General features: G+C 51.9%; 10 protein-coding genes across 10 annotated transcripts; 4 read left to right on the forward strand and 6 right to left on the reverse strand.

Moving 5' to 3' along the window:
• Positions 1–3,069: 3,069 nt before the first annotated feature.
• Positions 3,070–5,463, forward strand: N7515_008680 (Transcription-silencing protein Clr2; the record flags this gene model as incomplete). The annotated part of the gene is made up of 4 exons (XM_056669424.1): positions 3,070–3,256; positions 3,492–3,568; positions 3,621–3,813; positions 3,866–5,463. Coding segments are annotated over 4 exons (2,055 nt in total), but the record flags the coding sequence as incomplete, so codon positions are not given.
• Positions 5,464–5,824: 361 nt separating this feature from the next.
• On the forward strand, positions 5,825–7,204 carry N7515_008681 (DUF2855 family protein; the record flags this gene model as incomplete). The annotated part of the gene is made up of 2 exons (XM_056669425.1): positions 5,825–5,994; positions 6,058–7,204. The coding sequence occupies 2 exons, from the start codon at positions 5,825–5,827 to the stop codon at positions 7,202–7,204; spliced, it is 1,317 nt and encodes a 438-aa protein (XP_056519255.1).
• A 135-nt stretch (positions 7,205–7,339) lies between these two features.
• N7515_008682 (uncharacterized protein) lies at positions 7,340–8,388 on the reverse strand (the record flags this gene model as incomplete). Its single annotated transcript, XM_056669426.1, has 2 exons — positions 7,340–8,110; positions 8,167–8,388. The coding sequence occupies 2 exons, from the start codon at positions 8,386–8,388 to the stop codon at positions 7,340–7,342; spliced, it is 993 nt and encodes a 330-aa protein (XP_056519256.1).
• A 773-nt stretch (positions 8,389–9,161) lies between these two features.
• N7515_008683 (fungal specific transcription factor domain-containing protein) lies at positions 9,162–11,278 on the reverse strand (the record flags this gene model as incomplete). Its single annotated transcript, XM_056669427.1, has 3 exons — positions 9,162–9,913; positions 9,969–11,130; positions 11,192–11,278. The coding sequence occupies 3 exons, from the start codon at positions 11,276–11,278 to the stop codon at positions 9,162–9,164; spliced, it is 2,001 nt and encodes a 666-aa protein (XP_056519257.1).
• A 1,164-nt stretch (positions 11,279–12,442) lies between these two features.
• Positions 12,443–13,492, forward strand: N7515_008684 (ribokinase; the record flags this gene model as incomplete). Its single annotated transcript, XM_056669428.1, has 1 exon — positions 12,443–13,492. One exon carries the CDS (start codon positions 12,443–12,445, stop codon positions 13,490–13,492), a length of 1,050 nt encoding a protein of 349 aa, XP_056519258.1.
• An 84-nt stretch (positions 13,493–13,576) lies between these two features.
• On the reverse strand, positions 13,577–15,605 carry N7515_008685 (uncharacterized protein; the record flags this gene model as incomplete). The annotated part of the gene is made up of 5 exons (XM_056669429.1): positions 13,577–14,178; positions 14,290–14,358; positions 14,422–15,175; positions 15,257–15,371; positions 15,451–15,605. The coding sequence occupies 5 exons, from the start codon at positions 15,603–15,605 to the stop codon at positions 13,577–13,579; spliced, it is 1,695 nt and encodes a 564-aa protein (XP_056519259.1).
• Positions 15,606–17,004: 1,399 nt separating this feature from the next.
• N7515_008686 (uncharacterized protein) lies at positions 17,005–17,282 on the reverse strand (the record flags this gene model as incomplete). The annotated part of the gene is made up of 2 exons (XM_056669430.1): positions 17,005–17,208; positions 17,259–17,282. 2 exons carry the CDS (start codon positions 17,280–17,282, stop codon positions 17,005–17,007), a joined length of 228 nt encoding a protein of 75 aa, XP_056519260.1.
• A 571-nt stretch (positions 17,283–17,853) lies between these two features.
• On the reverse strand, positions 17,854–19,703 carry N7515_008687 (sugar porter family MFS transporter; the record flags this gene model as incomplete). The annotated part of the gene is made up of 4 exons (XM_056669431.1): positions 17,854–18,287; positions 18,346–18,606; positions 18,668–19,533; positions 19,585–19,703. The coding sequence occupies 4 exons, from the start codon at positions 19,701–19,703 to the stop codon at positions 17,854–17,856; spliced, it is 1,680 nt and encodes a 559-aa protein (XP_056519261.1).
• Positions 19,704–20,489: 786 nt separating this feature from the next.
• On the forward strand, positions 20,490–21,812 carry N7515_008688 (uncharacterized protein; the record flags this gene model as incomplete). Its single annotated transcript, XM_056669432.1, has 4 exons — positions 20,490–20,679; positions 20,738–21,246; positions 21,316–21,562; positions 21,628–21,812. The coding sequence occupies 4 exons, from the start codon at positions 20,490–20,492 to the stop codon at positions 21,810–21,812; spliced, it is 1,131 nt and encodes a 376-aa protein (XP_056519262.1).
• A 268-nt stretch (positions 21,813–22,080) lies between these two features.
• Positions 22,081–23,553, reverse strand: N7515_008689 (putative C6 transcription factor; the record flags this gene model as incomplete). The annotated part of the gene is made up of 1 exon (XM_056669433.1): positions 22,081–23,553. The coding sequence occupies one exon, from the start codon at positions 23,551–23,553 to the stop codon at positions 22,081–22,083; it is 1,473 nt and encodes a 490-aa protein (XP_056519263.1).
• Positions 23,554–24,367: the final 814 nt, after the last annotated feature.

Genomic DNA, 24,367 nt, shown 5'->3' on the forward strand with positions numbered 1-24,367 from the left:
TCATGGAGCGAGGATGACTATGCGCGCCGCTTGTCTACGATACTTATCTTTGATGCACCTGATCTCCTCTTCCCTTCTCCTCTCTGATTTGGCTGCTACAAGATTCCTATCTAGACAAGTGTGCCCGAGACACGACCTCCGTCCCCTCGCAAAAAGACGTACTTCGGTACTGAGCGGGGTCGACCAAAAACCTGTGGGTCATGGAGCGAGGATGACTATGCGCGCCGCTTGTCTACGATACTTATCTTTGATGCACCTGATCTCCTCTTCCCTTCTCCTCTCTGATTTGGCTGCTACAAGATTGCTATTTAGACACGTGTAGCTGAGACACGACCTCCGTCCCCTCGCAAAGAGACGTACTTCGGTACTGAGCGAGGTCGACCAAAAACCTGTGGGTCATGGAGCGAGGGTGACTATTGTGCTCCTGTTTACTGAACTTATCTTGATGCACCTGATCTCCTCTTCCCTTCTCCTGTCTGATTTGGCCGCTCCAAGATTCCTATCTAGACAAGTTTGACCGAGACACGACCTCCGTCCCCTCGCAAAGAGACGTACTTCGGTACTGAGCGGGGTCGACCAAAAACTTGTGGGTCATGGAGCGAGGATGACTATGCGCCACTTGTCTACGATACTTATCTTTGATGCACCTGATCTCCTCTTCCCTCCACTTCTTCCCTTCCGCTGTTTGCTTTGGTTGATACTTTGATTCCCATCCCCCTGTTACAATATTTCCACCTCCCCCACTACCCCTTCGACAGGTGTGACCCGGAACCTGGCCCCTCGCAAAGAGGTGTACTTCGGTACTGGTGGGAATGGCTAAAAACCCTCTTCGTCGGAGCTAGGGTCCAGGGGCACACTTTGTCTATCATTCGTGTCTTGATGCCTCTGATGTATATAGTGACAAGATCTGCCGCTTCTAGGTCTCGGTCCGCTCGATGGTCTGCCTGTTTCTGATCCAGAGGCGCGAGTCTTCTGTGGTTAGTTCATACAGCAGACGACAGAACAAAATATTCCGCCGCCTTTATGATCAGTGGGTATCTCACCGGTCCTACTGGCACTGGAAGACATTCCTAGATCCAATATGTCCTGTTGGTAGCTTGGGTCTTCTCTCAAAACATCTGTGTCATGTGCCTCCTATTATCTCTATTGTTTTCGCTGTAAACTATACGAACAATTAGTCGCATAATCCAAGAGCTTAAGAGCTGTTGTAATCCCGCCTCGGCCCCTGAGGTGCTTTTTATCCCGTTAGCACTGTAACCGTCTTGGACGCTGTGGTATGAACGGGTAGTAGATCTGGGGGTCCGTGCCGTCATCTGGGCCCGCCGCGTCCTCTTCAAGAGACTCTCGCAAAGATGGGCGTGGCGCACCCACACCGGGTGGGGTGGGTAAGCTGAAAGGCACAGATACCCTATTTCCGCTACCTCGTGGCACGCGTGCATATGGATTCAAGGCTCACGGGCATGAGCCTGGGGGTACCCAGTAGCTCGATCAAAGGGGCCAAGCTATTGAAAATGTTCATAAATATGGTTCCAAGGCTATCCATTCGATCGCGCCACCTAGGTACCGCTGAGCTCGAGGTCGATGAGAATCATGAGATCGAGCAGTTTGTGAACCAAAATTGAAAACTTGATGCCCTTTGCAATAGAATTAATCACCGGACCAGGCGCGGCACTTGTCGCAGTGGGCTTATTGAGGTGGGGCAATTCGTCCAGCTGGCCAGTTGGCGGAATGCTTGCCAGTTGGCTGGAGGCTGGCCAGTTGGCGGGAAGTGGGGCTCCAGCTGCTCCAGGTTGTGCTTGTTGTTTGAATAGCCGGGCGTCTTTGCTGTCTTCTTCTCCTTTGTTACCCTTGCCTTCTCCTTTGAATCCTAGCTTAAAGAACTTGGTTTGTAATGTAAGAAGGTGGTAGATTCCTCTCGAACCCCCCATGTCTTTAAGTGTCCACCGATCATGTGGTATGGTATGGACATTCATTACGGTACGGCGGCGGTCGGGCTCCGACGCGACTGTTCACTGGGATTTAAGCGAGATTGATGATTCATGCTGGTTGGAGTCCTCAACGCCTGAACGACAGAGCATACATCGAGGGCACCTCACGTTATTCTAGTCAATCTCCATGGACACTTATCTCGAAAGACACTGAGGTATTTGCAATACATCTGCTACCTATAAGCACACACGAGGAGAGCTACAACCCAGAACGTCAGCATCCGTCTGACTCTCTACGCCAGTGTAGTCTACCCAGAAGCTCAAATCCATTTTGTCTGTTGAAACTGGGGGAATGAAAACTAGGCTCCGATGCCGGATACCATGCAACAAGCCCAAGGTATTTCCCGTCTAATTTGGGGTTATTGTACACTCCAGAGCTGGAAAGGTGCGTAGGTAAAGATTCGGATGTCAAAATTCTTCCTCGGCCCGAGATTATTTTTGGTGTCCGATCGGAGCTTATTTCCAGGCAGTTGGACCTATCAAATCCTCGGCTCGGGATGGGTTTCAAGGTGATCGGTTCGGCATCCAGTGACTTCGGCTTGACCTTGGCGTTGTATGATAGTTAGTACTCCGTACTTTATTCTGCTTGCCGGTGCTTACCTCAACATGCTCAGAGGGAACATGATTCGCTGGGTCATTAAGTGCCAGCATCTTTCACCCAATTTTCTGCAAGCTTCTGACGCCAGCCTTCGTCCTGCCGTTGAGTATATGGGCTGCTTGGCCAAGTACTCACAACCCCATCACTAGCAGCAGTGATGGGGATGACGACCACCTTATTATTTCGAGAAGACGTGCTCGTCTTCGCTGGTGCCGAAAGTCTCAGATTCGACCGTTCGATGGAAACAGAGCAAAGCAGTGAGTGGTACGTCAAAAATAAAGGTGAGGAGAGTGGTAGGTTGCGGTATGTACCGTAATCATGGCAGTATCGTTATGGATAAAGACAGCCTCCACAATGGGAAAGCCAAACATGAAGCACCTTTTCTCCATAGTTCATCTTGTCAACCTATCACTCTCCTCACCTTTATTTTCGACGTACCACTCACTGCTTTGTTCTGTTCCCATCGAACGGTCGAATCTCAGACTTCCAACACCAGAGAAGACAAGCATGTCTTCTAAAAATAATAAGGTGGTCGTCATCCCCATCACTGCTGCTAGTGATGGGGATGTGAATACTTGGCCGGGGAGCCCATATACTCACCGGGCCGATGAAAGCTGGCGCCAGAAGCTTGGGGAGAATTGGGTGAAGGATGCAGGCACACATGAAGAAGGTGAGTTGTCTCAGACGCTCAGATATAATAAGTTACTGTGCATATTCTTGTGGCTTGCTGTTTGCGTTTGCTTAGAGTTATGCGTATTGTTACGCGCACACACGCTGGGTTCCTGCGGCTTATGCGCTGTCCGGCTGTTGTGTTGCCCTTTGTGTTTTGTCTTTCCATCTCCATCCTCTCCTCGCACTTTGAAAGTTTCGTGTCTCTACTTCGTGACTGACAAAGCCCATCAAAGGAGTGACCCACATCATCGAGAAGTTGCCAGACGGATACTGCCTGTTTCAGCTGCCTCGCCCTAGCGCCCCCGGCGTGGTGAGTGTCCCTGAGTTTGATAACTTAGTTCTAGCTAACGGACTTGTGAAAGCGCGATCCCTATCTATTCGGGCATCCGAGTGGAAAGAGGTTTAACTCGTGTGTCAGCTTCTTGCCGCATTTCCTCGCCATTGTCAAAGGGACACTCGACAGCTGCCCCTGCAAGCTGTGTGTCACTTCCCGAAAAATGAAAGAAAAGGTCTCAGTTGCGACGGCAGTGGGAAAGACCGCTGTGCCGCCACCATGTGAGTACTCATTACCTCAATGGAACAAATCATACACTAACAAGCCCCCCAGCCGACAATACGCCCCAACCCACCGACGCCGAAGGCACAGATTTCTGGCGACCGTATGTCATGGAATTGCTACATAATGGCGAGATTGACGAACGTGCTGAGCAACCGATCAATTTCGACTGGGTTCTGACCCACGAATGGATTACTTGTTACGGCGTGAAAGTGAGCTTTGATCCTGCTCGGCTCCCGCGACGTGGTGAGATTGTTCTCTGGATCCCGGAGAGTCTCGAAGACGGTAGTCTGAAGCTCAATCCCGCGACTGGCCGTTATGAAATCCTTCGCAATGATGGCCTTTGGCATGGTGTGCCTTATTGGCGTGCAGGTGTAGTGACTCAAACTCCCGAAAAGGACACGCACACGGGGGGCATTATGGAAACACCCGACGACCCACGCGGTCTGAGTTACTCTGGATTCCGCGTGGAGACTCTACCAGACCCTCTGGGCGACGACAAGTCCTATTCGAACCACTACGCGTACGTTCCCCTGCGGAATATCAGGCCTTTTAACACCTGGCAAATCTTTCTCAATGACCAGGACCGGGACAAATGGCACCCATCTATTGAAAACGCCATGACCGTGATGTCCTCCTGGAGCGTTGTGAGAAAATACCACATAGTCGGCAAAGGCGGAAGTTGCAGTATCTACTGCACGGGCATCTTCATCGGTAGCGAACTCCTCTTCATCGGGGACACCATCCGTCTCAGACCAGAGGGCTTCGAATACTCCGATCTCCAAAAAGGCAAAGTCCCCAAGATAACCGATGTGATGGTTATCACAAATATCCTCTTTCACCTGATAGACTGCATCGATGACGACCCAGAGCAGCTAGCCAAGCACTATGCAGTCCAGCTCTTTGGCCGGGGGTATACGAACGACCCATCACGCGTCCGCAATTCGCGCATATTCCACGACCCAGCAGCCGGGGACAACCCTCAACCGCTCACCCCCAGCCAGGCACTTGCCGCCTTCTACCAGGGCAGTATACGCGACTATGGCCCCTGGTACAAGATGGCCAACGGCGAGAGCTGCAGCATCCCCCTAGATGCCGTCATTGGCCGTTGCTACGAGCCTTTCGCCACGGGACTGATGTTCGGCACGCGCAGTCTAGACTACGATGTCTCCGGCGTCATGGAGGGCCGTCACTACTCCGCGCAGGCCGACGCTCGCATTCCAGCGGGCAAAACATGGTTCCGGGGCGATTATCGTTTTGAAACACTTGGTGTGACGGAGCTCTGTGGTATTGAGTGCGGGCCTACAGCTCCGCGGCGCGATGACTACAAGAACTGGCAGGCCATCATGAGGATGGCGCGCGAGTCTAACGCTGCCCCCCGCCGTCAGGCTCAGATTCCTGCGTCCGAGCCTCCCGCGATGGCCACTTCTTCGTCCTCGGTCACGAAGGGAAAGCAGAAGGGTGGACTTGCTGAGGCGAGTAAGATGGTTGGCTCTGGTCTTGGTGATGCGTCGGAGGTTAATGATAATGACTATTACGACGATGACAATGACTTGACCGATGAGGAGTCTGGTGATATTCCGGCGCTGCCTCCTTCGGCTGGCCATGATGTCGCGACTGAGAGCGATGGCATGGTCGATCTTCCATAGATCGCTTTCTGTTATGAGTTATGATTTGTTTGGTGCTTTTTCGTTTGCCTTTCAGCGCCACATCCATGATACCCGGGGTGTTTACGGGGGAGTCGGGGAGTGCTTCTAAGGTCTCTTCATGATTATGTTAGAGAACCTGTATGCAGTCACAATGAATCATTATCATTATTCTTAGCTATGTCACTACTGATCCTGTTACCAAGATGTATCAGCACATGCACATGCTGACCTTGCCAAGTCGTTTGGCGGGGGTTCCCCGCCGGCTGATTATCGCCCGTGTCATCAGTCATCATTTGGTTTAAAAGGAAGATCCAGCTCATCCTGACCGGCAATTGCAATCTTCTACACAACACATGCAGCCATGGGTGTTCACGTGGTATCAAAGCTCGACAACCGCCAGCATGCAAGCTTCAACCTCGAAGCCGCTGCTCAAAGCGAATTAGCGGAGTCCTCAGTTCGAATCCGTCCACTGCTTCTCAGCCTCACATCAAATAATCTAACCTATGCCCTCCTGGGCGAGATTCTGCACTGGTAAATTGCAATTCCCCAATATCGCCAACCACCTCTACAGAGAATCCAAATAACATCCAACAGGTGGGACGCATACCCCGTATCCGCAAACTATCCGGCACCATACAACGACCCCACAAAATGGGGAATCGTCCCGGCATGGGGCTACGCAACAATCGAAGAAAGCACCATCCCCGATCTAGCAAAAGGCACACTACTCTACGGCTTCTGGCCTACATCCGACGTCCCGACCGATCTGAAACTCACACGCGGATCCCCAGAAGCTCACTGGATTGAGATCAACCCTCATCGCCAGCAACTAATGCCTCTATACAATCGCTACACGATAGCACCTTCATCAAACTCAATCGCAGACCTGAAACTGGATTCCATGTCGGAATCTGCCAGGGATGAACTGGATCGCATGGCCTGGACGGCTCTGTTTATAGGCGGTGTCGCTGGATACCTCCTTGCCGAGTACGTCTTCCCGGCTGACGCCGAGGCCCAAAAGCCAATTCATCCGCTGGGTGATCAGGCTGGGTTACCGTGGTCACGCTCTGATGCGGATTTGTCATCTGCCGTCGTGGTTAATTTGGCTGCGTCGACGAAGACGGCCAGGGTGTTCACGTACTTCCTTTCCCGGAGACAGGTGAAACCCCTGGGCTTGATGCAGGTTACGTCCTCTATTGAGCGGGCTGCGGAGGCGGATCGGAATTTAGGCTCCGAGGTTCCTTCTATCGCTGTGCGGTATGGAGATATTGGGTCCACGGAGTCGGCGGAGTGGTTGGCTGCTCGCAAGGCCGAGAAGGTTGTGATTGTTGACTTTGGAGGGAGGGATAATGCGGTTGAGGATGTACTTGCGCTTATCAAGGGGGATGCGCGGTTGCAGCATTGTGAGGTCGTGATTGTGCAGGTTGGTAATGAGCAGAAGGTGTATTCGATGCAGGAGGTGATTGCTGGGAGGGCTGCTATGGAGAAGCTTGGTAAGGTTCAGTTCAATACCTCTGGTGTTCAGGATACGATTCTTGCTTCGGGGGATGTTGAGGGGTACTTTAAGAGGAGGAGTGCAAGGTGGGAGAAGTGGCTGGATGAGAGACATTTGAGTGTGCCGGGGATGGAGATTGTGTTTGGGAAGGGTGTTTTGAGTGCTGGTGGTATTGAGGGAGGTTGGGAGAAACTGTGCAATGGACAAGTGGCGCCGGAGGAGGGATTGGTTTACAAGATGCAATAGATTGAGGTACGTTAGGATGACTTGAATACTGAAAGTTCGAATGGCATGAATGTGGGATTGTAAAATCCTCGATGCTCTCGAGTTTGGTCATCAATCCGATGATAATGGGGCCACAAACGCCAAAGAAGTAAGAGACTATACAGTTTCCTCGTATCGGGGAGAAGGATCCACGCCATCCATACTGCTTCCTTCGCCCGATGAGCGCGCAGAATGGATCTCCGCAAGCAACGGATCTTCGAAAAGATGCAGCTGATTGGCCACAGGCACTATCAAATCCGAGAAATGATCACTATATGCCGGAGGTGGACACCGGGTCTCATGCACGCGTTGAATGACTTGCTGAACAGACTGATCCTCACCACCCACATTCGGCGTCATATGAATCTTGAATGGCAGAACTTCCGCAACCTGATTTCCGTCAGAAACAAGCTCTAAGTACCCGGGAAACCAAACACGTACCTTAGCCACCACATTCCCGCTCTCATCCCTGAACTCCGCCGTAACCCTCAGCTCATGGGCAATCTTGACATGCTTTGTGGCGATACTCTGCGAACAAGCATCCATACTCCGGGGTAAACAAACCGACGTGGCAAAGCGCCACTCAATCTCCGAGAACTCATCCCCAGACACCTCCTGCTCCCCGGAGAAATCGATGGTCTTGCAGAAGACGATTTGAGTTTGAGCCGCAGTGATAAACCGCACATTATGCCGCACCGATTCTGCCGCAGTCGCCTCCAACTGCGCAGTCTGTTTCTCAATCACCTCAACGGTAACAGTACTCAGCTTTGCACCTTTCACCAGCGGTGCAAACCAGCACTCGATTGGAAATGTGCATCCAAAAGGAACATTCCGGTCAGCGATGGATATGCAATACTGAATATCCTGGCTCGAGTGGCCTTCAAGCATCTAGATATCTTTCAGTTACTTTCATGTCACATAATCTTCCCCCGCTTGTAGAGAACCGGACTGACCAATGGACAATGCGGTCTTAGATAGCTCGTCTCCAGGTCGGAGACCTGGTAGATCCTGATTGGTTGGGAGACGACGAGGTCGGGCTTGAGACGTCGCTCGACGATGGCGTCGACGCGGTATGTGTGGTACTGGTGGTTTGGGCCGGTGATTGTTCCGAGAATCTTGCTTGGGAGTGGGATGTCGAAGAGAAATGCGTGGTCTCCTGCTGGCATTCGGAATGCGGTGAGGGTTTTTGATGAGGCTAGGGCTTGCACTTGTTCGAATGTTATCTGTTTGCGGCTTTCTTGGCCTAAGAGTCCTTCGACTGGGCTAGTAATTGTGGGATTAGAAAGGTATGCGATGAATTCACGTTGTGGTTTGTTCTTACAGTGTGAATGTTCCCTGCAATATTACTTTGATGCTCTTGATTGATGCATCTTGTGCGAGGGAGATATTGAATTTCCCTGTAACGGAGAGTGGGTGGCGGTCTTCTGAGATGAAAATGCAGGATTGGTCGAGGCTGTAGTAGAAGTTAGGGTATGAGCGGAAGAAGTTGGAGGTCACGATACCTCAACTCCGAGCTGGCAATTTGTTTGCGGAACATCGTCAAGGCTTAGAGTATGCAGCTTAGCAGGTCAAATTAGACTGATCAAATTATATCTCAGCTGGAGAACTTGGGGAATGGCGCATTATTCGCCTTTATACATTGTGGTGTCGGCGCGACGGGGCGGACATTCCTAAACGGGGTCGGGGGGCTGATTTCAAGAAATCGAGTCTACCAGGGCTCTTAGCCTTGGAGGGCAAATTAACTCACATTCCTGTAATGATGTCTGTCTACGTAAGATAATATTGGCACAGGATGCTTGGTGATCTTGACATTTGTCGCGTGTTTAGGGGCAGATCCTTGTTCTATGGAGGGAACTTTCCACCCATTATCATGTCCTGTTTCAACGCACAGAGGTTTACATCAAAGTCCCTTGATTGGATGTTCGCCTTCGCAACTTTATCAACCCAGGTTTTCAGCAAATTCGAAATCCGGCAGGTCGAGACCAAGCAAGAATGGATCATTCGAGCAACTCGGGTAACTGACGTCTAAAAAATTGCCAAAGAAAGCATCAAAGTCCTCGAACCCGGTCTGAGTCATGAAAGGTGTGCTGTACATTTCCGCAACCCCGGAGTGCTCATCAACTCCCAGCGGACCCTCAGCCAAAGAGTGTGCAGGCTGATACCCATTATCCGTGTGTCTCGCCATTTGCATTCTGTCAGCACCCAAATGCGACTGCAGGTCCCCATTCGACGTGATATAGCGGGGAGATATACGATTCACCCCGGGCCGAGAGTTCGATCGGGTGATATGTGTTTCTGAACCTGTGGAACGTTCTGGGTCGGCGGTGGGTTGGATGTTGTTCAACACGCGCTGGCTTAGCCGGGTCATGACAACAGCCGACCACCATGTGCAGCCTAATTTCTTGAGGCACTCATGCAAGTGTCGGAGTTGGGAAATGGCTGTGTCACGCGCACTGGGTAATTTGCTGTTTCGTAGTTGTTTATACGTGATGGAGAAGGCGAGGGAGATGGTGTAACCGATCATGGGGACCGGCAGGTAGTCCCCAATATCTTGATTGCGACTGAGGGAGACGATGGTCAGAATTGAATCATTCTGTCGAATCTTGGAAGTTCGGGGTCTCGAGCGGCCTTGTAGACCGCTTGAATGTGTTGAGAGAATTATCACGGAGTGGTAAAGGAATTCGAGGGATACTATCAGACTGAGAGTTAGATGATGTTGTACTTAGAGAACAAGCGGGATTCATACCAAGAAACTCTGGAGCCATATCCAATGCATCGCACTGCTCAACCAGCTCTTCGAAGCACGGAAGATCTACTTCACTGTGATCAACCCGTCTCATCATCGGCCGGTAAAAGTGAATCACTTCTCCGAGCTTGTCAGCAATTCGAAGCCAGACACGGAATGGCGACTGAAATCCCGAGACAACGTCGTCTACCCCCTGACCCAGGTCGTCGTCATGTATCATCAACGGTCTCCCATTCATAGCAGCGTTCCATCGATCTAAGCTCCAAAGGCACCAGAAAAGACGAGCTGGTAAGGCATCAGAAGAGCTCCCCCGCCTTCTTAAATGTAGCCCTATGGTTTGAGCATCATGAATAGCCTGGGCGAGGTTCAACGAACAATCCTCGGCGCCCGTGGGGCCCCATTCGTGAAGCGACAACAGCGCCAAGATCTGGATGGCCAGGACCTTCTTCTCCGACCTCCTTGATATGCTTTGCATGACATCGGAATAGAGGATGTTGCTGAACTTATCTAATGGGAGTTGATTTGCACGGGAACCCAGACACAGCCAAACGGCCGCATTGCTGTCTTTTGCTGCAACCAGACATATCACTTGCAATAACCGTAGAGGTATACTGCCGTCTTTCTGCTGCGCTCTCACTTTATCTTCGTCGAGAAGAGGCAGTATCGGGTGTATCCGATGGAAATAAATGTCTACCAAGGCTTCTTGGCATTCATTCGGCGGCAGCTTGTCAGTGTCAACATGGCCATCAGACGCTCTTTGTGAAGAGAACCCGACAGCCTCGCCTTGATTCGTGGTATTCCCTTCGACATCCAACCAAGCCCCCACATCTCCCTTCTGAGACGGACCCCTCTGCAGTCTTGACTCAGTCTGTTCCATGAGAGTCGCCATAGGGTTTGAGTCGCATGCAAACCGGTGCGATTCTTCGACATCCGCAGCTCTACCTGCGCCAGGCCTACCTGGACCTTCATCCTGCCGTTCCACCGTTCTTTGCGATATATCCAACCCTCGGCCATCACGAGGAGAAGCAGACCTACTCCGAACAACCGGGTCCCGCCTCGAGCCCCGCGACACAGGACTTTGACTATCCCCGACGGCGGCGATGTCAGGCGAAGAACTGCCGACACCTGACTGGTCTGGGGGAATATCATGATAGCATCGTTTCTAGAACGTCAGCGAATAAGTCCGGCTTTGTAGGGCTTCTAGTTTGGACAGGATGGCTCACCTTTCTATGACGACATGAGTTACATGCACGCCGTGTCTGCCTTCTCTTGGGTGTGCCATCATTACGGACCATGAAGGTCAGTTCCATTGTAGATCGCTTTGGAATGGCTTATTTCTTGTGGTGATGTGGTTGTCGCAAAATATTTCCCGCTTAGGGGCGGGATGACTGGAGCCGCGGAGCGGCGGTTGACCGGAAATGGAAAGTCCGATTTATCGTGGCGGTTGGACTACCCGACGCGGGGTTTTGATGGAGAGCCGAGGCATCAATACGGGTCGAACTAGTGAGATGTTATCAACTACGGGCATGTAGCATGCTTTGGGTACGGAGGTTGGTTGCTACTTATTATCTGCTACATTGTCAGGAGGTCTTCCCGAGTCGTGAGGTCATCAAGAGCCTGTCCTCTTCATCAATGTTCGTGCTGGAACCATGAGTGAGTTGTCAATCAACCAAGGTGTATGTAGACTTTGACATTCTGTGTTTTCATGCCCTTTAGCCACATACATAAAGTAGCTTTGGCCTACCTAGGGGGTGGGAAAGCGAATGTGCTCTTTGGGTCAACTGGCGAGCTAACCGGTCAACTGGCGAGCCGACGCGACGCAGTGCCTTCTTGTTTTCTGACAACGACTGACATTTGGAGCCTGCTGCCCTCTGTGGGCTGGGATTATCCTCTTAACCGTCGAAGCCTCGAAGGGTACACAACCTGAGTTACTGGACATGATTAAAAACTAAGAGGCAACAAGCCTTGGCAGCCGAAGGAAGACGATATCAACGTCGATACAGTGACGCAACGAATGTCATTGATTCTTTTCTGCCCCGCTAGATCGCGTGATGAGCAGGCTAAACCCCATCCGCTTGATTAATTCAATTTCTGGGGAAAGTCCCGTGTGGTTCCCCACGTGGCTCCGCCATGTTGTACATTCCTAACTTCCTTCCGCTTTAGTCAAAGTTGTCCCCGCGCTAAACCAGATTTAGTTGAAGGGTAAGCGCCACTAACCCAAACAGGACATCCATAGCCTACAATTCCCACCTCCGGCAACCGACGTACCCACTCGGGATGCCATCACGGACACCAAAAGAAGCCGACGGTCGAGATCCCGACCGACCAAAAATATGAAAAGGTCATGCGACGCGCCCTTAGATCTAGACTTAACCTCTCTCCATCCAATGCAATTTCATTACATTTAACGCGCAAACCCTCCTAAAACTCCCGAACTCATACATCTATCACAAACCACCCACAACCCATCCATCATGACCCTCACAAGACCCCGCACCCCCCAAATCACCATAATCGGCTCCCTAAACATCGACTTCGTAACCGCAACCCCGCGCTGCCCAGCCGCAGGCGAAACCCTCACAGCAACCTCCCTAACCGTCTCCGCCGGCGGCAAAGGCGGAAACCAAGCAGTCGCCTGCGGCCGCTCCTCCTTCACATCGCGGACAACCCAAGATGTCACCGTGAACATGATCGGCGCCGTCGGCGCGAACGATCCATACTACAGTACGCTCCTGAAACCGGCTCTGGAGACCTCCGGCGTTGATACTGCTTCCATTGAGCAGTCTGAGCACGCGCAGACCGGCTCGGCGACTATTATCGTTGAGGAGGGGAGTGGTGGTGAGAATCGCATTCTTGTGGTTCCTGGAGCCAATCATGCGGGCCTTATGGGTGATATGGGGAATATTGTTGCGGCCTTACGGGCGCAGGAGAGATACCCCGATATCGTGGTTTTGCAGGGTGAGATCCCGCGGGAGACTACTCTTTCGTTGTTGAGCTATTTCAATAGCGGGGAGAAGGGCGCGAAGGTGGCTTTCAACCCTGCACCTGTTTTCCCGGATGGAGTTCCGCTTGAGAAGCTTTGTGGTACGGCGGTGTTGATTATGAATGAGACGGAGGTCGTGCAGATGGCTAGGTCTATTCAGGGACTTCCTGTTGGTGATGTTGTTGAGGGGGATGATCTGCGGCCTGAGGAGTTGGCGCCGCAGTTCCATGAGCGTGCTGGTGTTGAGATTGTGCTTATTACGCTTGGCGCGAAGGGTGTGTACTTCTCGACGAAGACCGGTCGCACTGGGACTGTTGCTGGTGTGAAGGTGGCTAAGGTTGTGGATACCACTGCCGCGGGCGATACATTTGTTGGGTACTTTGCGACTGCTGTGGCGCGCTTCTTGGCTTCTGGGAAGGGGCTGGAGGCATTTGATGAGGAGATCGAGGCTGCGGTTTCGAGGGCAAATTCTGCGGCTGCGATGTGCGTGCAGCGTCGGGGTGCTATGCAGAGTATTCCTTTTGCATATGATTTGGAATGATGGGGCAATGATTAGATGTGTGCGCCGCACACAGCTGATGATCAAAAGATTGTATATAGCAGGAACCGGCGTTTCGGCGTATATTTATGAAACCATCATGTCTGCTTCATCATCAAATTCCTCATCATAGCGAGCAAGGTTCCACGCTGCTTGTAGCTCTTCGGTTTCATGGGTTAGCTTGATCCCCGTTGTTCCTGTTATTCTGGCTAGCCGGTCTAATAAGACCGACTGTTGTGATGCATGCGTCATTTCCTTGGCGATGGTGAAAAGGCTTGCGACTAGAATAGGATCCCACTGTTCGGGGGAATCATTGCTTGCCGCGATACCGGCGATTGACTGCGCGTGCCAGATGTAGGATGTTACGGATCTCGGTCCAGGTAAGGATTTCAGAAGGCGAGGCTTATGCGTGAGCAATAGCAGGGAGATGGTGTGGTATACGGCGTTGGCGACCAGCGCCATTGGTGTCGTGTAGATGAGGATGGGGAATGAAGACTGGTGGTCTGGGTCGATTTGGTCCGCTTCACCGCCGCGAATGTCCACGATCGGCTGCACATTGACAGGGCGCTCATTGTACCATTTCTGGCAGGCGGACCACAGGATTGTCCATTGTGATAGTGAGTGCGACTGGCGTAAAGAAGAAAATGGCGGTATATCTGACGATGTGGCTGTATGTGGAGATGAAACTTCTGGGCCACTGTGTACCAAAGATAGACAGTGCCCCAAAAGGCATACGATGTGTTTGTAGACGGAATTGACGGTCTGAGGTCGCATGTGTTGTGGGTGATGCAAGAACGTACCATCTCCACGCAGGAATGATTGAAAAGGCATTAACGGAGGTTTCGCGGAGGAGATTGAACCAGCGAGATCTATTGAAATACAGTGTCGGTCAGTTCCTATTTGCTTTGGCGTCGGAATGATAGGATGCCTACCAAGTCGAAAGTAAAGCCACAACAGAGCTTCCCCAACCTCCTCGCCCACTGCACGCGATGCGAAGTCACTGACATGCTTTATTCTGGGCATCAAGACGTTTCGCCACTGCCGTGGTCCAACAGGCAAAGCATCTTGCAGCATCAAGAGGGTGTGTCCAGCATATCTAGCCAGATCGTATTCATTCGCAAGACTCTCTTCCGCTTCTTTTCGCAATCGCTGGCTACTCTCCAGATCCTGGCTATTCGGAGACGCCACGAGGAGTCTTTGGCCAGCAGAAAGCGCAAGAACGGCAGCCTGTAGCGCTCTATTCGTTCGCGAAAGAAGAAGAACCTGTAGTCCGAACGGGAGTTCAGGGTCGCCGGTATCAATCCAAGGCCCAACATGATACCGAAAATGTCGAAGCAGGTCAGTTTCGTGGCTCCCATTGGCAAGAGGCGCTGGCTTTTCAGCGGTTCGGTTCTTCGCGACGGATTGGTATCCAAAGTATGGAGCACTGTTCATATATCGAGTATTTGGCGCATCCTCGCTGCGACCAAATGAAACTGGAGGTTCTGAGAACTCATCGATAGGTTCTGCCGAAGATAGTATGCTATCGAATTCAAAAGCACGACGCGTATCGCCAGAGTTATCCTGGTCATCAGCTGGAGACTGCAATCCGCCGACCGTGAGATCTGCATTACTCTGCGACTCATCCGCAGGTGTCTGTTGATTCTTAGGCTTATTCCCAACCGGAACGGGAGACTCATTCACAAACTGTGTAGTGTCAGCATCAGATCCCTCCTGGGCTGAGATTTGCGCGAATCCGGGCACTCGCATCCACTACCCCGGACTTACGGTGATACTGCTGTACCCCTGTCTCCCACCGGAGATGGCCCCAGGGCGGGGCGGCACAAATTCGAGATCAGAGCCATATTTACACGTAAAGCCTTTCGCCTGACAGTTTGCGCAACTGGGCTTCTGCTCATCGCCTTAATTCCTCGCCAACCGCGTTAGTTCAGGGGAAACAGAGCAATTCACGTGATGCGTACATTTTCTCCTTCTTTTCCGACAGGTCAGGCAGCCAGTCCGCACCCGCTGTTTGGCTGCTGGCGTGGGTTTCCTGGGCATGTCGAAGATGCGATGAATTACCCCAGATGTTGCAGAAAAGATGATCGGAGGCTCCGCAGTCCCGATATGTGCGCATGTGCCGGAGATGGCCGACGATTTGGGTGGGGCATGAACCAATGGGAGGCTCTATCGACCCTACAGCCACTGCCCACTTCACGGCAGGCCATTGTGATCTGTCTGTCATTAAGTACATGTAGCCTGTAGGTTGCTAATTCAAGAATCCATGTATATTACAATAGTAAATAGGTGTTTATCTGTGCACTAATGGATCTTGGGTGGAAGCTGCTTGAACTCGGTGAGCTTGACATTCTTGTAATTGGGAAAGATGCCATGAATATTGGTTCTAGTCGTCTATAACACAGCGGCCTATGACGGATTGAGGTTGTGAGCTCCGATGGTTCGTAGGTTGAGTAGGTGGGTCGGAAACACGAAGGGAGATGTCGAACGATGATGTCTTTTTCTCCTGATAGTGATCGGGGCGTGTTGTTGTTGATGATTCGATTGTCCAAGTGGGCCTTTCCGCAGGCCACACCTGGAAGGCAGCCGGTTGTGTGGAGGACAGTGGGTTTGTAGGTACCCCGTTTGCTTCCATGACTGACACGGCTGTGAGCCTGGCCCGGCGAACGAGGCTCTGATATCGATCTTCGTCTCTTTGTTACACGGCTCCATTACTCCAATGGAGGTCATCAACGCCATGAAACCGTCCGTTTCCCACCAGCATCGGCGCCCCATAGAAGCGCGTCCGATGAGGGATGGTGCTGACGAAAACGACGTTCTTCGAGTATCGCACTAACATAGTCGATCTTGTATCTCGGTCACTCCTTCGGGGTTCAGGGGAAGGAAGCGCTGATCGGCGTCCTCTGAACGAGCTGGCTGCCAGTGCGGGCTACCAGTGCGTTGCTGTTTTTGTTCGCATTCGCGCTCAGCTCACATGATATAGGAAGAGCGCGGATTCCTGCTGGAGGATGTAGGACATCGCACATTGTGCGAAATACGCGGCGGTCTTCTAAAAGAGGACACGCAGAGCCCCTTTTCGTTGACGATGATTAATTTCACGCGATCAGAGACTGGAAGCATACCGGTGACTTACCATGTGGGCATCGATGTGGAGAATCCAGCAAATGTCGAATGGGGAGTTCCACGATAATTCATGTGTCATAGTTTCGGGGCTTCCCCCGTAACAAGGATTGTCGGTCACTTCACATCCATCTCTTCCAGGTATATAAGCGCTTCCCAGCTTCCGCTGGAAGGCTCGGTCCATGGAACCTTCAGCTCTCCTGTGGGCGGAACCCTCATGGTAGTATGGATAGCCCCTGTATTTCCTACCCTCAACGGCGGCATCATTGTTCACGACACATGCGGCGATCTTCGTACTCTCGCACTCATGACTCCGTTCCGACGTGGAACGGGAAAGAACATGGAGCGGGTGCTCACCGCTGAGTGGACCCCGGCACCCAGAACACCTTCTAGTTGCTCTAGTTATTGACAATTAACTTCTTGGCCTTCATTGACTGAGAGAGCGCCGGTGACTCACCATGAACCCAGCACGAGGGTCCTCCTTCGAGCGTGGCACCAGGATGCGCATTTTGTTTCTGTCGGCCATCGCTTCCGAACACTTCTCGGCGGGTCAGGTTAAGTCGTTGGGGAGTTGGGGTTTGAGGGGGGATCGGGAAAACATCCTAAACGCTGTTAGTGAGTCGACTGAATAAACCAGAGGTCTTGAACATACTTCTCGCTGGCGACGCACTGGCATGCCGTTTCTATCACGAACATAAAGTTCGACAGGATAATGAAGGGCTTCCTGGCTTATCGCCTTCCTCCGAAGGTTCAATCCATGAATTCTTATTTGAACTCCGTACGACTCCAATTGCACAATCGTCGGATTGAGGTGGTGGACGACTTCCACGTAAGAAGCAGGGCCGGTCCCGGCCGGGATGAGCAGGTGGGAAGTGATGAATGAGTGAGGGTAGAGGAAGAAGGACAAGACATTTGGGAGAGGGGTAGCGAGTTTCTATAATTTATATACTCTCATGGACGTCACGGGCTAGTGTGCCTTCCTAAAGTGGTTGTTTGCTAGGTACGTGGTAGTACGTGCTTGCAGTTGCGCCTACCCTGTGAAGAAGGTTGGCGGTTGCCCTTGCCTTCACTTTCACGTGACGTGATGCTCAACATTAGTACGGATCACTACGGACTCACGGAGTACATGGCACCACCTGGCAACCTAAAGAGAAAAGAGCAGACTTGAATGAAAGAAAATGACTTCATAAAGCGTTGCTTAAATTACATAAAACATCCGTAAACCGCCCAACAATCTAATCCGTCGCTCAAAGCTTCTCAATATACTGTGATCCTTCACTCTTCTCCATATCAGCGCCACCCGACATACGCTGAAGGAAAGCAGTCAGGCCAACATCGCGCTGTGCCTCACGGAGGAGCTCGGCATCCTGCTCGCCAGCGTTACTGTTAAACACACGATCCATATCCTCGAGAGAAGCACCCTTGGTCTCGGGCAGGAAGAACCAAACCCAGGCGATACCGACGGCAAGGAAACCAGCAAAGAAGATGTAGGTACCCCATTGCCAGTCCTCGAGCATAGGAGGCACGAAGAACGCGATGGCGAAGTTGTTGATCCAGTTGCTAAAAGCACCGATGGAGGCACCCTTGGCGCGGATGGAGAGAGGGAAGATCTCGGAGACCAGAGTCCAGGAGACGGGGCCCCAGGTGGCGCCGAAGCTTGCGATGTAGAGCCAGATTAGAGCTAGGAGAAGCGGGTCAGTCTTTTGTTGGGACAATGTGGGGTTGAAGTTGTGACTTACCAACTGCGGTCCAGCCGGCTGCTACGTGGTTGGGCCAGTCATGTTGGAACTTGGCGACGATTACGCCGACGATGACCATGCTGGCGAACATGACGAATGATCCACCCAGAAGCATGGGCTTGCGGCCGACCTTGTCGATGACCAACATTCCGGGGACGGTAGAGATAAGGAAGACGACACCGGTCACACCGGTGGCCAAGAGGGCAATGGTACCGCCAGTCAGACCGAGGCTGACGAAGACGTTGGAAGCGTAGTAAATAACTAAAGGCGAATTCAGTTAGTCAAAAATCTCAAACCACCAATTTTTGAAAGAATAACTTACTAGCATCGATACCACTCCATTGCTGGAAGAACATAACCAACCAAGCAATGGAAACACGCTTGAAGTTATCCATCGTGCGGAAGCAGTTGGTATACTGCGCAATCTGGTTCATGAAAACGCTGCTCTTCTCCTTATCCGCAAGCTTAGGCGAAGCGATAGCAAACGCGCGCTTCTCAAAGACAGCCTCAGCCTTGATTTCGAGGTACTCCATCTGCACAAGCTCGTGCTCAACAGGAAGCTTGCGCATCCAAGCAAGCGTACTCTGAGCCTCCTCATCACGGCCCTGCTTAACCAGCCAACGGGGCGAGAAAGGCATGAACCAGATACCGCAAGCCAGCGCAACAGCAGGAATACCCTGAATGATGGAAGGCAAGCGCCACGCAAGATCAGACTGCGTGTCACCCGTGCCGCCGATGTTGTTGCTGCCGTAGCCGACCCAGAAGGAAATCATGATACCGAGAATAGTAGCGAATTGGTAGAAGGAGACGAGCAGACCGCGCATCTCGGGGGCTGCCAGTTCGGCATTGTAGAGAGGACCAACACCGCTGAATAGACCGACACCGAGGCCGGTGAAGAAACGGCCAGCATACAGGAGAGAGGGGTTGCCGGCTGTCGCACCGATGTAGAGGTAGCTGCCGAGGATAACCCAGCAGCAGGCGAAGAACATGGTGTATTTGCGCGAGTAGATCTCGCCGATAATACCGGCTGACAGGGAGCCGACGATACCGCCCAGTTGCAGGACTGAGGTTAACCAGCCTGTTGATGTTGATGAGGCGACGACTGTGGGGAAGTTGTCTATGAAGCGGGTCATGACCAGGGACTGGCCTAGTACACCTTGTTGGTAGCCATATTCAAAACCTCCGAATCTGCAGACGTTAGTACGGTCTCTGTCTATTCGGAAAGCCGGGGATGCTCACGAAGCAAAGAAGGCAATGGCAAGAACCTTAGGGTTGTCGAAGATAGACTGCCACATGGATTTCTTGACGAGTTGAACGCGCGGAGCAGACTCCACGTCTGTGGAGGATCGGACTGTCATGTCAGGCAATTGGAGAGGAATGCCGAATTTTCCGAATTGCGTTTAGATGTTACCGCTACGGCAGAGACGAAATCTGGGGAATCCAAAACATGGGGAGGGAAAAGAGGGGCCCATATATACATATTTTCTCATCATGAAATATTCTGTCATACTCCTCCCAGTTCGCACGTGCGGAGAAAAAAAAACATCTCAACCCCATCCTGTTTCGTGGATTTCTCCAGCTTCTGGGCGGGACCCCAAAATGTTCGTTGATTTTGTGGAGGCAAAACTGGGGAGGAACCCGAGCGCTAACCCTATTTGGAGGGGATGTAGCCTCTAGTCGCCTAAAGGGGATGGCCAGACTCCAGGGACAGAGAAGAGTGGATCCTTCTCGGGACGAATTGGCCTTCCGATGGGAAACTCGGGCCCTGAGGGCTAGCCCGAGTCTCACAAGGGCTAAAACTCGGTCTGACTCGGCGGCCCCGACAATTCACAGTGCGGGAAAGTGCGGAGGCGATCCCTTTGCGGAAATCAGAGCCACTGTTTTGATTTCGCTTAGGTCAAATCCTGCCCGAGGAAAGTTCGTGCGATCGCGACGGGAAAATCTTGATCATTCTGATTGATCTACAATGTAGTATTCGGTGACAACTTCTTTCTTGGGATAATGGAGTAAAATGGAGACTCAAGATGGAATTGAGTTTCTCTGCAAGTATAAAGATGTTGTGACTGTTGCGACTGGTGATTGACTCGTAAATCTTTGTTCAATTCAGCCTGTTCCTTTTTACCTGCGCTAGGCAAGCCATCCAAATGCTCTGGTCCACATCGCTTCCGCTGCTTGGCAGCTCATTGCTTGCTCTCGCCACAAGCGCGCTTGCAGTACCCCAGGCGCGGGCTGACAAGCATTATGCCATCATGGACAATGATTGGTACACTGCAGGCTTTGTACCGTATTTGGTTGCCCTAGACGGCGATGTGGAAATTCTAGGCCTAGCTTCTGGTGAGTGTCTAAATTCGGCATACAATTGCAATGACGACATCCTAACATGAATCTCCAGACACGGCCAACAGCTGGCAGCCCCAGGGAGCGCTACATGCCGTCGCGACCCTGGAGGCCGGAAATCTCAGCTGTATTCCCGTCTATGCGGGCGCGACATGGCCTTTGATCAATACGCCACACCGCTTCCAGGCATGGGAGATGATTCATGGCAAACTGCCCTGGGAGGGTGCATTTGCGCCGGAGAATAAGACCTTTGAAGCCGAGGGCAATGATCCGACTTCGGGTGACCCGAACCGCATTGTCAAGGAGGCGTTCAAAGAAGGTTTCCCTAAGGGCCGACCGGAGAACTCGACCTCGGCAGCCAACTTCATGGTGCAGATGGTCCACAAGTACCCCGGCCAGGTATCCATTTACTCCGCTGGAGCGTTGACTAACGTCGCGCTTGCCGTGCGCATGGATCCGCAATTCGCGTCACTTGCCAAGGATTTGGTGATCATGGGTGGATATGTTGATTTGAATATGCTGGAGGCCACTGGTAGTATCATGCTCGCTGATTACCAGTCTGATGTGAGTGGGGAGCTGTTTTTCGTTTGGTTCGTGATGGTTCTAGGTATCGCTGACATGAATGATTAATAGATCAATCTCATGATTGACCCCGAAGCTTCCAAGATCGCCTTGACAGCTGATTTCCCCAATATCACCATCGCCGGCAATGTTGCGAACCAGGTGTTCCCGACCCAGGAGTTCAAGGAAGAGGTGCTCTCTGTCCCTAACCCGTACAGCGAGCTATTCTATAAGTATTATGACCTATCATTCCCCTTCTGGGATGAGACAGCCGCTGCGCTGATGGTGGATCCATCACTTTCCATAAACCAGACTTCAGGTATGTCAAAAGGCGGGTTGGGCCATTTCATTCGATAGGTGGCTGACTTTCACCCTTTTCTCAAGTGTTCCTGGATGTGGACACATCCTATGGTAGCCCGAACTATGGGAATATCCATGTGTACCAAAAGGCGCTTGCGCCTGCTGGTATTCGAGAGGTAAACTATGTGTTTGAAGTTGAGGCTGAGAAGCTCAAGCAGCGCATCAAGCACGCTCTCCAGTATCCTAAGTCCTGCGCGGATTTGGCCTAGGGTGAGGAAGGCGATGTCTGCAGGCATGCATGCCGTGTACATACTTCGGACTGGTCTGGCCAGACTGGCACTGAGGCCCGGCTCGGGCCATTAATGTATAGAGATAGAAATTCATATCATCAGATTCATTTTTTTGAATGAGTATCCCCGTGACTTGTCTGCCGGTCGTTGAGGTGATCGTCCGCGTTCTGCGCATTGTGAAGCTGCGTCAATTAGGCGCGAGGTACTGAACGGTGATGGAGCAAGCGGATTCCGTGTCATCAAAATCTCAGATCACGCCGAGTATCTCCCCGGGCTCATATCCCCAAGCTCTCTCGAGATCTTTGAGTCGCCACAGCGCACCCCATCCCGTCGTGCGCTCGATGATTTTGAATAGCTTGGCAACCTCAACATGCTCACTGTGATGACTGAGCAACTTTCCAGCAATGTACAGCGGCTGAATCGCATTGATCAAATTGCCCGAGTGAGGATTCGTCAACGAAATTCCGCAAACCCTCCGGGCATGCCAAATAGCCGAGAAATGCGGCTTAGCAGCAGGCGGCCCCATCTCAACCGGCCTCATGTCCAACATCATAATAGACGCAGCATGATATAATTGATTTCCAGAAATAGCCGCCCAATGTGCAAACAAGATCTGCGGGAAGATTTGCCCATTACCCATCCCGGTAGTCTTGATAGGCAGCATAGCCGGTAGGCGCTGCTCAAGCCAGTACTGCAACTCTTCCCAGAGCCGACTCCACTGCTCGGAGAATGGGCGGGGGTCATCGGTCGCCTCGCCGAGTTCCAGAAACCGCGTGCGCCGACAGGAAAGGTCGCAAGTCTTAGCGCACAAGTAGACCGCCCAATTGGCATGCATATCCGCCGACGCGTGGCCCTTCTCGCAGAACAAATCACGGATCATATCTTCCTGTGCCTCCTTTGAGCTGCCCGGTGGCATGGCAGGAACCCATTTCTCCAGCGGAAGAACGGTGCTCTCTGCGCCGTTGGAGATGATGGCTCCACACAGCTCCATCCGTGCGTAGCACCAAAACACTGCTTGAAGGTGTCCACCCGAAAGCCCGTTCACGTTGAATGAGTCGAACAGCGCCGCACACCCCTCGACGTGACGTCGCCAGTCACGCGGGCTGACGGACATTAGTTCCATCACGGCGAGGATGCAGACTGTCACGAGGACATTGGGATCTTTAGCTTGGAGACATGGCGCCAGGAGTCGGATGGATTCTTGGTACAGCTCGAGACTGTCGTAAGCTTTGTCAAGACAGGCTTTGCGCTCCGTTTGCCGTGCGGAGAACGCCAGAATCGCGTAGAACAGGGCTGGCGAGCCTTGTGCTAAAATGGGGATGTGGACGCCGAAATGGCGCGCCTCGTCGAATTTGTCGAGGTAGGGCGCGCATTCGGTGATCCAGTTTTTTAGGTAGAAGATTAGTCTGATTTTGGGAATTGAGATCACCCGCGTAAAATCTAGGCTTTGGCGCGGGGCTCGGAGCTGTGGTCCTTCCGTTTGTTCTAGGGGTGCTGGCGGTGTATATGTTGCTGGCTCGAGGCTTGCGACCGCTGAGAAAAGTACGCAGCGGAGTTCTTCTTGTAGTTCGAGGAATCTGGGATTGGCCGCATAGTCGTCGGCGCTGGAGAATGTCCCTGGCGATAAGAAGGCCTCTTCTTCGATAAGCGGGGTGGCATTGTGAAAATTCCCTTCTGGGAGTCTTGAATCAGGTCGTAACGGATGGACTGGTTCCTCCATATTGGGTATCTGGGTAGCATAGATAGTCTGAGAAGTCCAGAAATTCCTGGGATAGGAAGAAAAAGGCGGATCTGGGACTGTATCGGGTTAGTTCTGTCCTTTTGGGTTTAGCGCTCCAATAGGCCGGGGCCGGCATACGTGGAGTGGAGTAAGAGGATGTCTTCTTTGTTTCGACCGCTGCCTGTCTTTCAGACTACAGGGGATCTATGTACTTAAAGACATTGAAACTTCCGGTACAGAAAGTTGAATAAAGTAAAAAATGAGGCATGAATCCCACACTGAAGTAAAAAATTGTCGGACTTGAAGAAGACGTCTTTGAGATAGATGGTGATCAGAAGAGTCAAAAAGGTAATCACAAATGTCTCTGCAAAACCTCTCCATGAAGGACCTTGGGGCCTGGGAGCATGAGTTCCAGGAGGGACAGAGCTGCCCTTGTCTTCTGGAGTCTTCATATTGCTAGAAATGATAACGCAACGCAGTTGATGTAGGTACTAAACAAGCACTGGGATATTAATTGAATGTTTTCGAGTCGTTTGAATAGAAAGGATATGTGTTTCCTACCTATATCTAAGAAGTATTTCACTTGTATGCCGAGTTGGGGGACCTTAGAGAGTTGGAATGATATTGTTTAAAAAAGACGTGGTCTGTGGATGGAACAATACCCCTCCCGCCTTAGTCTGCTGGGGGCCACGGTCGGATTATATACCAGGGTACCAGGGCGTCTCTTTAGGGTAACACGTGCTTGACTACGCACCTCGCACAGCGGCCGAAGGTCGCATGCCTCATTTTAATGGTTTATTGCCTAATCGGGACT

The sequence above is a fragment of the Penicillium bovifimosum genome (assembly GCF_028826915.1).
Source record: "Penicillium bovifimosum strain IBT 22155 chromosome Unknown utg000006l_segment0_segment0, whole genome shotgun sequence".
NCBI lineage: Eukaryota > Fungi > Ascomycota > Eurotiomycetes > Eurotiales > Aspergillaceae > Penicillium > Penicillium bovifimosum.